Here is a 13,423-nt window from a genome sequence, read left to right as displayed (position 1 = left end):
CGGAGTCAGAGTTAGAGTCCGTGTCGCCTAAATCTTACCGACTCTGACTCTGGAGTGGGAGTCGACAATGCATGGCTTTAAGTCGTGCTCTACGTCTGTTTTGCTTGAAAATGTTATGTTCGTTTACCTTTCCAAGACAGATTTTGTCGACGCTCAGGCCATTTATCTGATTTGCGCAAGCGTTTTGATCGTGAATATCTGGAGGCAGCGTCTGCGTCAGAACCTACTATACATTGATCCTGACTTACCTTAGGGGCGACATGTGAAGTAAAGCAGGGGCATGGTGCTTTCAATTGAGTTATTGCAATATGAAGGTTAATGTGACCATCCTGCCTAGATATTTTTCATTTCTCATTTTTTCCACCGTCTTATCATTTACCTACTATAAGGCGCCTTACATGTTTTAAATTCGGAATGTTGTCGCTCACGACGCCAATGTTATATGTGTCCTATGGTCTCAATTTCTCTTACGCTATGATTTAGCTATGAAAGAACCACACCCCTTGTGGCTCATTTGTCGTGGCTTGACTGTCCCATGGTCTCAATTTCTCTTACGCTATGATTTAGCTATGAAAGAACTACCCCTTTGTGACTCATTTGTCGTGGCTTGACTTGATTCTAACGAATTTCATTTTTCTTCGGTACAAAACAAGACTATAACACAGACCTTGCGAAAACGACACACAGACACAATGTAAAATTTTACTTATGCCTTTGTAACTTGATTTATTTCAAATCACCTTCACATATTCATACAGCATTCATAAATATATGATAAATATTGAAAACATTCACACAAGTCATGAATGACACAACGTGCTACTAATGGTCAAAGAAGTGGAAAGAATGATCAATGGGCCCAAGCAGTTAATCGTGCTCCCTGCATAGGAGGAGTAATTATTTGCCATAACCAGCGCTTGAAGCAGAACCGCTGCTGAATCCACCGGAGGAACCGGAAGATCCAGAGCTGTATCCTCCAGCCGAGGACTGGGAGGAGCTGAAGCTGCCTGAAGATGAGGGGCCACTGTAGCCTCCCGAGGGCTGAGATGGGGCACTGTAGCCTCCAGAAGACTGAGAAGACGGGGCGCTGTAGCCACCCGAGGGCTGAGACGGGCCGCCAAAGCCCCCACCTCCAGAAGACTGGGCCGGGGCGTTGTAGCCACCACCTCCAGAAGACTGAGACGGGGCGTTGTAGCCACCCGAGGGCTGAGAAGACGGAGCGCTGTAGCCTCCAGAGAGCTGAGACGGGCCGCCAAAGCCCCCACCTCCAGAAGACTGGGACGGGGCGCTGTAGCCACCACCTCCAGAAGACTGAGAAGACGGGGCACTGTAGCCACCAGAGGGCTGAGAAGACGGGGCATTGTAGCCTCCAGAGGGCTGAGAAGACGGGGCACTGTAGCTTCCACCTCCAGAAGACTGGGACGGGGCGCTGTAGCCTCCAGAAGGCTGAGAAGACTGAGCTGATGGGGCACTGTAGCCTCCAGAGGACTGGGAAGACGGGGCGCTGTAGCCACCCGAGGATCCACCGGATCCACCTCCAGATGATCCTCCGTAGCCGCCGCCTCCACCCGATGGCTTAGAGGAGCCCTTGACTATGCGCGGAGCCGAGAAGGAGCGGGTCGAGATGGTGCCTCCGCTGATTCCTTTGCCGCTGGAGAACTGCGACGAGCCACCCCGGAACGGCTGACGAGCGGGAGCTTCGATGATGCTGTAAGATCGGGGCTTAGAGTAGCCACCATTGGAGTCTCCGCCACCGCCGCCTTGACCGCCTCCGTATCCACCGCCGTTGCCGCCGTTGCCTCCCTGAGGGGCGCCATATCCAGAGGAGACACTGCCCCCACCACCACCGTTGAAGCTGCCGCCGTTTCCTCCCTGAGGGGCGCCATATCCAGACGAGACACTGCCTCCCTGAGGAGCGCCATATCCAGAGGAGACACCGCCTCCACCACCACCGTTGAAGCTACCTCCGCCGTTAAAGCTGCCTCCGTTGCCTCCCTGAGGGGCGCCATATCCAGACGAGACACTTCCTCCCTGAGGGGCGCCATATCCAGAGGAGACACTGCTTCCACCACCACCGCTGAAGCTTCCTCCCCCGTTGCCGCCCTGAGGGGCGCCATATCCAGACGAGACACTGCCTCCACCACCACCGTTGAAGCTGCCTCCGTTGCCTCCCTGAGGGGCGCCATATCCAGACGAGACACTTCCTCTCTGAGGGGCGCCATATCCAGAGGAGACACTGCCTCCACCACCACCGTTGAAGCTGCCTCCGTTGCCTCCCTGAGGGGCGCCATATCCAGACGAGACACTTCCTCCCTGAGGGGCGCCATATCCAGAGGAGACACTGCCTCCACCACCACCGCTGAAGCTTCTTCCCCCGTTGCCGCCCTGAGGGGCGCCATATCCAGACGAGACACTGCCTCCCTGAGGAGCACCATATCCAGAGGAGACACCGCCTCCACCACCACCGTTGAAGCTGCCCCCACCGTTGAAACTTCCTCCGATGCCTCCCTGAGGGGCGCCATATCCAGAGGAGACACCGCCTCCGCCGTTGAAGCTGCCTCCACCACCGCCGCCTCCCTGAGGAGCTCCGTAGCCCTGGCTCGGTCCGCCTCCACCACCACCGCCGCCGCTGTATCCACCGCCACCTCCTCCTCCGTTGGACAGACCGAATCCGCTGACCTCTCCACCGAGTCCCTGGGGTCGTCCTCCGCCGCCCCTGGGTGCGCCGTAGCCGCCCCCTCCTCCACCTCCCCGGCCGCCTCCGCCGTCGGCGAGGCACAGGCCGACCAGCAGCAGCGCGCTGCAGGTCTGTGGAAGATGGAACAAAGGGTAAACGTCACTATATAGTATTTAACTTGAATAAAAATAGGATTACTACAGGCGAAGCATTGAAATACATCCATAGATAAATATTTACGGACAATCCTGAGGATGTAAAAAGCGAAAATTATTTGAAATGTTGAGAAAAAATTCGTTTTTGAAAAGTATGCCAAAGGATAATGTTGTTGGTGTTTCGATCTAAATAATATCAACGCTACACAAATGGACTAGAAGCGGAAAAGGCGCCGTTTAAACTCGCTCATCGAACTACTCATCGATTACCTTGGCATCATCGACGATATTTAACAACTGATCGGTACCTAAGATCAGAACATTCACGCGCCATCTCCAGTTCTTATTCCGCATGCAAAATGAAAGTTTTGACTATGGATATCACTTTCTCTCATGACAGAGCCGTGTCAGTCGCTGACTCACCCGATAGATGTGCATGATGTTGCTGTGGTTCCGCCGAGGGCGAACTGACGACCCCGCGGGCTGCACCGCTTATATATGCCACCGCAGGAGTCGAGGCGCCAGGCCATGGCCGGTGACACGACGCTATTTGGAGGCCGCGCGCTGTTCGGGGAGCTTCAAAATTGTTTGCCTATGCCGATCGGTGTTGCACCCCGGAGCCGTGACGGCGTCCCGGGCCGACCGGCCGGCACCGAGTCGAGGCCGTGGCCCGGTGCCGCCGGCCGCGGGGAGCGCCAGCGATGTGCTCCTGAAGTGAGCTGTCTCTTCCCATACCGGGCCCCACCGATAGAGGGTGCACTCTGGTCTCGGGGAAGGAAAACGGAAGCCTGCTGTCTTATTACCGACGTGAGCTTTTCTTTCACCAGATATTTGAAAGCTTGTTGGCTACACCACATGTGCATATTTCGTGATTAACAACAATAAAACAGCAACAACAATAAAGGGCGATCGCGAGTTAACTAAATTGGTGTGATGGCAGGACTAGAAATTGTGGAACGTTTGTCTGGAAAGTGTACTGAATAGTGTCATCTCCTTCATTTCCTTTCTTCCGAAATGACGTAGTCGTATAGCAACGAAATATGAAAATTATAGCAAAGAAATTGGAGCCTGGAGGTGACGCGTTTAAAATGCGTATTATTTTTGCATATTTCCGGAAAATCGGAGACGTTTCGCTTTCGCTATTGCAAAGTTTGTATTAAAGTGAAGGATGATGACAGGTTGTTATAATTCAAGCGGTAAACAAAGTGACTCGTCTAGCGTTTTTCAGTCAAACCTGGTGCTGCAATGAAGTGCTTGACCGCAGACATTGCCGGTTGATATTATTTGTTTGTTATGTTAGTGTTGGATACGAGAACTTCCGTACTAACAGAAACTTCTCGTACTACACGTTCTTCCGGTCGATGTGCCCTTGCGACGTGCAAATTGAAATGAGAGAATAAGGGGTAGAGTAGAAGTTGGGTTGACACGAGTCGCGACCGGAGCCCATTTTGATGGAACAGGCGCGCAGAGGGACAGGCCACCCAGTCGCGGAAACGGTCACACAAGAGCTGAGAGACGTGCTCCTTCTAGAGAGTCCAGCTCAAGTAACGGTTGTCTGCTGGGATGACCGTCAGGCGTCCGCGTCGGATCAGAACAAAAGTGGGTGGTCAAGGATGAAAAAGGTGGATGAACGTAAAGATAACTGATGACAATATATTGTAGAATAACACCACATGTGGCGCCACTATAATAACATGAAACCAGTATAGCGCCTTTTGGGGCGACTAACGGAGCGAGCGAGGGGGTGAGTCTTGCACGTGCGAAATTTCGAGGGGTACCTCCAACTGACTTGTGCACGGCACCCTACTGACCGGTTTCTAGCGATGTGCCAAATTTGAGCACAATCGGCCCAGCCGTTCTCGAGATCTGAGAGCGGCACCCTGCACGTGCGCACGTGCAAAATGGGTCCCAACTGACTTGTGCACGGCACCCTACTAACTGGTCCCTAACCGTGTACCAAATTTGAGCGCCATCGGTCCAGCCGTTCTCGAGATCTGGAAACGACCCCTGCACGTGCGCACGTGCAGCAGCACCCCAATTCTGGCACATGGATATGCAGTGCCTAGTGGGTACCTATACCTACATGCCAACTTTCAGCGCAATCGGCCAAGTAGTTACCGAGATATTGCAGCAATTACAAAACTGACACCTCTTCGTTTTGCACGTGGCACGTGCATAAGGGGTCACCCAAATGCATCGGGAATAGTCCAATACTTGGTAGAAGGAATGAAGCTACCCTACAAAATTTACCGCATGTAAATCGGTCAAGTGGTTGCTGAGATATAAGCCTCGCAAAAGCGTCCGCACGGCCGGCCGGCCGGCCGGCCGCTCATACTCAGAAATTTCCGTTAATCTAAGGAAAGACTACGCTCGCTTCGCTCGCTCCGTAATAAGTGACTAATAGCTGCTTGCGATAAAGGCCATCCAACAATCAGAGCCGTTGGTTTTGGGCGAAGCATTTCTCTCAACTCGACAATGAACATTGTGGCGCTGATCCCTGCGATATAAAACGAGGGCGTATGCTCACCATCCACGCATGTCTTTATGATATCGTAGTCGTTGGCGGCCACCGACTATGATATTCTTTAGACATGCGTGGATCAGCTCTTGAATGGAAACTTCGAATCACCCCGGGATCATTAGATGAAAAGCCGAACGCTTGCTATCTTTAGTTAGCAAAGGTCGCGGCCGCCGATATAAGAGCGCATCTCCAATCTCAACAACGTCCAAGTCAGCAAGGTCACAGCGGAAGCAGTCAAATATGTGAACATGGAGGGAGCTGTGCCCATCCTCTGCGCAGCCCGACCTATCTTCGAGTGATCGGATGTTTAGAGACTTAACCCTCGCCGGACCTATTGGTTTTCTACATACGCGCCGGCCGAGGGGGGGGGCGGGTACGACCCCCCCCCCCTCGCCGTTTCGCCCCTGGTGGAGCTAGCGCATCGCGGAAAAAACGAGCGTGTGCGCCGCTACGAGACGCAGAGATTGGTACCCGATTTTAAGGTCCTAGGTCAACCGGTGACCTCTGAGGTCAGGTCAAGTGCCCCAAGGTACGGTTCAGTTTTTGGTGAATAACTTCGCAAAAAATGGCCGCAGAGCGCCGATTTTGGCAGCATCGTGTTCGCCTCGTCCAGGCGCGTCGAATGATATACTTTTTGTCCGGGTCAGGTCAACTTGGGGTGTTGACCTCAGGTCAAGGTCAGGTCAGCACCCCAAGGTCACGAAGTTGGTCGAAAGAGGTCATGTCGCATATCATTCGATTCGGTAGGCCTTCCTGAGTCCATTGGTGGCTTTCTCGACTCGCTAGCTCAATTTGATCTAGAGTTATTGACGAAAAACTAAAATGACCTTGATGACGTCATAAATGACGTCACGCAAGGTCAACATTGCAAAAGTGACGCATCTAACCTTGCAAGGAGTGCATCAAATCACGATTCTGTGTGCTTGAGATAGTTGGAGATCGTTCCCGGCGCCAGAATAGCAGTTTGAATTTTTCCCCATTGACTTATAATGGTGAGGTCACGAAAATGACCTGACCTCATATGACCTTTAGGAAAAATCCGAGATATACAACTTGTGGGACTCATAATGGATACTAGATCCTGCAAGTTTCATTTCCCTGTGACATCTCCTCTGGCAGTGAGGGCGTTGCGAACTTGCGACATCTGAAGACCGTGCAGAGGTTCACTTATGACGTCATAGGTCAGTGACCTGACCTGACCCAAAAATGCGGTTGGTGTCAAAAGATGCGGCTTGGATCAAAGGTCAGGTATGCCAAGTTTCAGCTCTCTATCGCCAGCGTGTTCGGAGCTATCGCGAAAAAACCCTATGGGGGGGGGGGGCGGCACCCGCCCCCCCCCCTCGGCCGGCGAGGGTTAAACAGCTGTTAGGTAGGGAAAAAATTAATTATTAACGACATAACAAAATATTGACCCATGCATGATCATTTTAACTGCGCATTACACTCACAAACGGAGGATGCACAATGTATATTTCCTTTGGGATGGTAGCCAATCCAGACGTATGAATTTGCAAGAGATTCATTCCATATTCGATAGGCGTTATCACAAGTGTATTCGCGGCCATTGGGGCGACGTAAGAAAAGAAGAAAACAACTGGCCCCAAGAACGTTAAATTATCAGTTAGCATGCACCTTTTCCTTGATGTGTAGATAATTTACCATTGATTGTTAGAGAAAATTGCGTTTAAAATCTTCCATTTATGCTTTTTTCATCGTTTGCACAATACGTTCTTTGACTAAGCCAGAAACACTAATTAGAAATAGTTCCCGCATCATCATCAAGAACAATAGGGAAGGCTTGAAGTGAATACAATAATCTAAACGGTTTTGTAATCTATGTAAAGACACTTCTAAAATTGCCTGTAGAAATATTGAAGACAAAAGTTCAACTTTTTCACAAGACTGATGTCTATAAACCTCTTCAACGTGTGACAACTCAGCCGGTATATCGTCGCCTACAGCCCAGCTTTCCCTAGTGACCGATAGAGGCGCTGCTATCGATGTCCGCCCGTGCCGCCTAACGTACACTCGTTCGGTGGCGGACGGAGCATGAACACTGTTTGTGCATATGCTTGCCTTGATAGGCATCTCGATGCCCATCCGTCTGTCCACACATCCGTCTGTCTGTCTGTCTGTCTGTCTGTCTGTCTGTCTGTCTGTCTGTCTGTCTGTCTGTCTGTCTGTCTGTCTGTCTGTCTGTCTGTCTGTCTGTCTGTCTGTCTGTCTGTCTGTCTGTCTGTCTTTCTGTCTTTCTGTCTGTCCATCTGTCTGTCTGTCTGTCTGTCTTTCTGTCTGTCCATCTGTCCGTCTGTCTGTCTGTCTGTCTGTCTGTCTGTCTGTCTGTCTGTCTGTCTGTCTGTCCGTCTGTCCGTCTGTCCGCCTGTCTGTCTTTCTGTCTGTCCGTCCGTCCGCCCGTCTGTCCATCCGTCCGTCCGTCCGTCCGTACGCCCGTTTGTCCGTCTGTCCGTCTGTCTGTCCGAGCGTCTATCCGTCCGTCCGTCCGCCCGTCTGTCCGTCCGTCCGTCCCATCCGCAGTCTAGGGTGTCCCAAATTTCACGAAGTTTTCAAATTCACTTAGGATACACCGGGATCCCGTTCCTTGGTTCATTTGAACCTCACACACCAATTTATAGAGTAAACTACCGGTAAACAAGGTTGCCGCTAGTGCTCTGAAGTTTTATTTGCATTTTGGTGTTATAACCGAAGGTTTGTTGTCAATAGTTAAAACACTATTCTTTAGAATTGTGTTTTTCTATTGAAAAATATGATAGTGCAGCGTTGTAGTCTCCGAATGCAAAATGGGAAATATGTGTAAGCAGCGTAGCAATATTACCTTCTTCGATGATCAGTGATGCTCAGATCCCACGCACATTGCACAATGATGAAAATCCGGTTTTATGTACGCACACATACGTGTGAAACTGTGTGTGGGCGTGCCCGTATGCCTCTGTGCGTGTGTGTATGTGTGTGTTTGTGTGTGTGCGCGCGCGACTGTGTGCTGCCTACCGGATAGAAGGCAATGCCAGTTTTAATCTTGGTGTGGGTGATTTCATGTGCTGCTGATTTCGTTTGGGAGTAAGCGATCAAATAAAGGTCTCAGGTTAGTGCTTCAAATGTCTCGCTTCAGATCGAACCGTCTGCGGCAATGGCACACCACATAAACGCAGATTGAACAGAATCAAATTTACATTGCAGCTATAAGTATTAACTTTACGGTACCCTGTCCTGAGACCGTCCACGCGTAACAGCACCGTACCCTGCTCCGAGATCCGTCTAAACAAACATCATGCCTTGCTCTGAAAACCGTCTGAAACATCGTACCCTATTCTGAGATGCGTCTAAAACATCGTACCCCGTTCTGAGATCCGTCTTAAACATCATACACTGCTCTGAGATCCGTCAACAGCACCGTGCCTGGCTATGAGATCCGTCTAAAATATCGTACCCTGCTCTGAGATTCGTCTAAAACATCGTATCCTATTCTGAGATCCGTCTTAAACATCGTATACTGCTCTGAGGTCCGTCTAAAACATCTTACACTGCTCTAAGGCCCATCTACACTTTACAGTCTACACATAACGTCATCGCACCTTGCTATAATATCTGTCTACCACTACAGACCCACGTGGTCCTTCTTCGTGTGACCGTAAAGCGACCTGTGCCATGCCACCACCTGGGCCAGCGCCTGCAGCTGGTCCTCATCTTTCATTCTGTCCATCTCCTGTGCCAGCTTCACTCCGCGATCCGCTCCATCATTCACAACTGCCAGGCTGTTGACGCATTTGTGAACTGCGTTGTAACCTGAGATACTTTTGCATTTTTTGACAGGCTTTTGCAACCATTCGAGGGCGCACTAATCCAGAATCTGGATGAGTGCGCCCTCGAATGGTTGCACCGGGCACCCGGCTATGAGAATCATAGGCACTCATCCATAGTATGGATGAGTGCGTCCTCGAATGGTTGCAAGAGCCTGTCAAAAATGGAAAAGTATCTTAGGTTACAACGCAGTTCACAAATACGTCAACAGCCTGGCAGTTGTGAATGATGGAGCGGATCGCGGAGTGAAGCTGGCACAGGAGATGGACAGAATGAAAGATGAGGACCAGCTGCAGGCGCTGGCCCAGGTGGTGGCATGGCACAGGTCGCTTTACGGTCACACGAAGTAGGACGTTACATGGGTCTGTAGTGGTGGACAGATACTAAACAGGGTGCGATGACGTTACCTGTAGACCGTTGAGTGTAACTGGACCTCAGAGCAGTGTACGATGTTTGACGGATCTCAGAATGGGGTACGATGTTTTAGAAGCAGCTCAGAATAGGGTACGATGTTTCAGACGGTTTTCAGAGCAGGGCATGATGTTTGTTTAGACGGATCTCGGAGCAGGGTACGGTGCTGTTACGCGTGGACGGTCTCAGGACAGGGTACCGTAAAGTTAATAGGGGAAGCCGGGGGAAGCCCGGGCGCGGGGGTAGCCCGGCCACCCCGTTTCCGGCTAAATTATTCACAATAAAATGCTCAACTGTTTGTCCTTTCAGCGTGGCAGCTAAGGTAACGCCAGCAAAAAAGTTATGGCTAACAAAAATTGCATATTGTTAAAGGTATAGAGCAAAAATGATATTTTAAGGTTTTTTAGCTAAAAGTGAGATATGTTGCACTGTTAATGTTATACCATACAGTAGGTACTAATATGTATACGAATGTTATGTAAGGTCCGTTGAAGTGTTTGTAGTGAGGGATGACGAGGCAGGCTGGCTTAAGTATGACATTTTTTCGAACATCGCTGTTCTAAAATAAAAATTATCACATTGGGGTAACCACGGGCGAGTGGCCAAGCTTACCCCCAACCGAGAGCAATGCCACTAAACCACTGTTTTCCATGAGATAATAGGTACTGAGCAGGTTTGGTTTACACCTAGATCAAAGATAAATTTCGAAAATAAACATGTTATCATAGACAAAGCCAGTCATGTCACTTAAGGTCAACTAGGGTCAAACTACGCTTTTGCAGATAACGCGACAGACAATGAAGCTAGAGCTTCAAAAATGGTGTCGCTGTGTTCTTCTTCATCAGCCGAGTCGAATGATATGCAATATGATGCATTAAGGTAAAAAAAGAAAAATAAATTTTAAGGAATTTTGAAATTCACATTTTTTTGTCAATTTTGCATCACGATTTTCATCGACCTGTGCTGTATATGTGGTAGACGCTAGCTGAAATACCAGTAGTGACATAAACTCTAAGATGTCCAGAGCTAATGAGTACGTTAATATTTCACTTTCCGGTAATATTTGCAGGACACATAATGGTTTCATCAACTCGTTGTAAAGCGCTGGGGAGGTGGCCGGCGTTACCCCTATGCCGGGCTTACCCCAGAAAAATCCACACTTTTTTAAAACTCGATTTTCTCAACCTTATACTTATTCCACGAAACCGAATTTTTGGGAAGACACAGCCAATGAACTTCGCTAGCTAACAGGATATCAACATTTTATACAGCACGTATGGTATGTAATAAAAATGAAAAAGAGCTTACTATGCCGGGCTTCCCCCGGCTTCCCCTACCCATAGCTGCAATGTACGAGGTGTGGCTAAAAAGAAACCGGACTGCTCGTGTTGGCCATAAACTAGGGCACCTGAAGACTAGCGAGCCACTTGACTCTAATCTTTATCATATTGTCGTGATGTGTGCCAAACGGCACCTCGTTATCGCTATTATTCTCCTTTCCACAGCTCTTTGTTTTATTGATGTTTGACAGCTGTGTCACCGCCAGGCTTCTACAACGAGCGTCGAAAAAAAGAAGGAACATCACTTCCTTGCCAGACAGGAGAAAAGTCCAACAGAGACGCTGAATCTGTTCAAGACTGTTTATGGGGAGCAAGTCATGTGTCACATGCAAGTGTTTGAATGGCATACGAGGTTGGCACTGGTCGTGAAGATGTCGGTGATGACCCCAAGATCTGGAGGTCCATCAACGTCCGCGCGCATGTCGAAGTCGAGGGTGGAGACGACATTGATCGTCTTTTTCGATCACAGGGGATCCGTTCACCGCCAGCTCGTGCCGGAGGTGTACCACAGTCGACCAGCACTTCTACAAGGAAGACCTGGAACGCCCCAGCTCACGAGCGGACGCACCAAGTGGAGTTTCTGGGAAGCCAAGAACTGGGTGCTGCATCACGACAACGCGCCCGCGCATTCTGCCATTAGTGTTAAGCAGTTCTTTGCCGTAAAGCAGGTCGCGGTGCTCAAGCACCCTCTTTACTCGCCAGGCCTCCCTCCCTGTGACTTTTGGCTGTTCCCTAAAATGAAAACCGTCGTCAAGCAAACTCATTTTGAATCGGTCGAAGACACCCAGACCAGAGTGACCAGCGTCAGCGTCATTAATAAAATAAAGAGCTGTGGAAAGGAGAATAATAGCGATATCGAGATGCCGTTTGGCACACATCACGATAATATGATAAAGATTAATGTCAAGTGTCTCGCTGGTTTTCGGGCCCCCTACTTTATGGCCAGCACGAGCAGTCCGGTTTCTTTTTAGCCACACCTCGTAAATTTGATTCTGTTCAATCTGCGTTTATGTGGTGTGCCATTGCCGCAGACGGTTCGATCTGAAGCGAGACATTTGAAGCACTTACCTGAGACCTTTATTTGATCGCTTACTCCCAAACGAAATCAGCGGCACATGAAATCACCCACACCAAGATTAAAACTGCATTGGCATTGGCATTGCCTTCTATCCGGTAGGCACGCACGCAGTCGCGCGCGCACACACACAAACACACACATACACACACGCACAGAGGCATACGGGCACGCACACACACAGTTTCACACGTATGTATGCGTACATAAACCCGGATTTTCATCATTGTGCAATGTGCGTGGGATCTGAGCATCACTGAGCATCGAAGAAGGTAATATTGCTACGTTGCTTACATATATTTCCCATTTTGCATTCGGAGACTACAACGCTGCACTATCATATAACACCAAAATGCAAATAAAACTTCAGAGCACTAGCGGCAACCTTGTTTACCGGTAGTTTACTCTATAAATTGGTGTGTGAGGTTCAAATGAACCAAGGAACGGGATCCCGGTGTATCCTAAGTGAATTGGAAAACTTCGTGAAATTTGGGACACCCTAAATTCCGCACTCACACCGTCAGTCTCGTCTATCTGTCACTCTGTCTGGCCCGTCCTGTCTCTCTTCCCGCCCCATCCATGTATAGGGGAAGTTGGGGGAACGCCGAATACTTTTTTTCTGACGCCCGTAGCACGCAAGGTAGACAACATAAGCTATTCTTGTTGGCGTCATTCGAGAGGCCAGTCTTTTGCCTTTCAAACATACCAGGCGGATTTGATGAATTCGCATACCGTTAAGCGCACAAACTAAAAATATCAAAGAAGTGACTTTTTCGGCGTTGCCCCGGACTGCGGGGAAAGCCGAAAATGGGAGAAATGATCTACGGGGAATGCCGACATTGATGTTTTGCCACTTTATCTCAAACTTTATCCAGAATTCATCAAAGCTGACACGCGTTTTAAGAGCTTGAGGACGCTTGGTGCACACTGGAAGTTATAATTGTGTGATATAATAAGAAAATGCCAGGTAAATAATTCCTTATAGGTAACAGCCCGTTGTGTCGGTTGAAAGTGTAATTTGTGTGACTAAAAATTCGCGTTGCTATTCTACAGCAGTAAAGTCCACGTAGCGTGCTTTAACGTGCGTAATTGCACGTTTTCGGCATTACCCCAGCCAGCCATACTTTCATTTGCAGGCCCATAACTTTTCAACGTGCCGTATAAATTTCAAATAGGCAGCACACTTATGCAAAGACATGCTGAAGATTACTTGACCGAATTGGCCAGACAAACGGTAGCATAATGAGTAAGATATGCAGCTTCAAAGGCGCATGTAGTACAAGGAACGCGTACCTTGAAAACACTCTTGGCGCCCTCACAGCCGAAGCATTCCGAATGACGACTCGTAACAAACATGCGATAATTGTAGTCACTTAAGCTTCAGAGCATCACTGACAGGTGGCATCCATGTCTTACGGTTTTCGAAAT

The 13,423-nt window shown here is 49.3% G+C and overlaps 1 protein-coding gene across 1 annotated transcript; it reads right to left on the bottom strand.

The window, feature by feature from the left end:
- Positions 1–706: 706 nt before the first annotated feature.
- LOC122374060 (glycine-rich cell wall structural protein 1-like) lies at positions 707–3,541 on the bottom strand. Its single transcript, XM_043352578.1, has 2 exons — positions 3,256–3,541; positions 707–2,808 (listed from the first exon to the last, which is right to left on the bottom strand). The coding sequence occupies exons 1-2, from the start codon at positions 3,268–3,270 to the stop codon at positions 898–900; spliced, it is 1,926 nt and encodes a 641-aa protein (XP_043208513.1). The 5' UTR covers positions 3,271–3,541; the 3' UTR covers positions 707–897.
- Between the last annotated feature and the right edge of the window lie 9,882 nt (positions 3,542–13,423).

This window comes from Amphibalanus amphitrite, unplaced genomic scaffold (genome assembly GCF_019059575.1).
Source record: "Amphibalanus amphitrite isolate SeventyFive unplaced genomic scaffold, NRLGWU_Aamphi_draft 001596F_arrow, whole genome shotgun sequence".
Taxonomy (NCBI): domain Eukaryota; kingdom Metazoa; phylum Arthropoda; class Thecostraca; order Balanomorpha; family Balanidae; genus Amphibalanus; species Amphibalanus amphitrite.
Note: the sequence above shows the minus strand (reverse complement) of the source record. Positions and strands in the feature narration are given on the sequence as shown.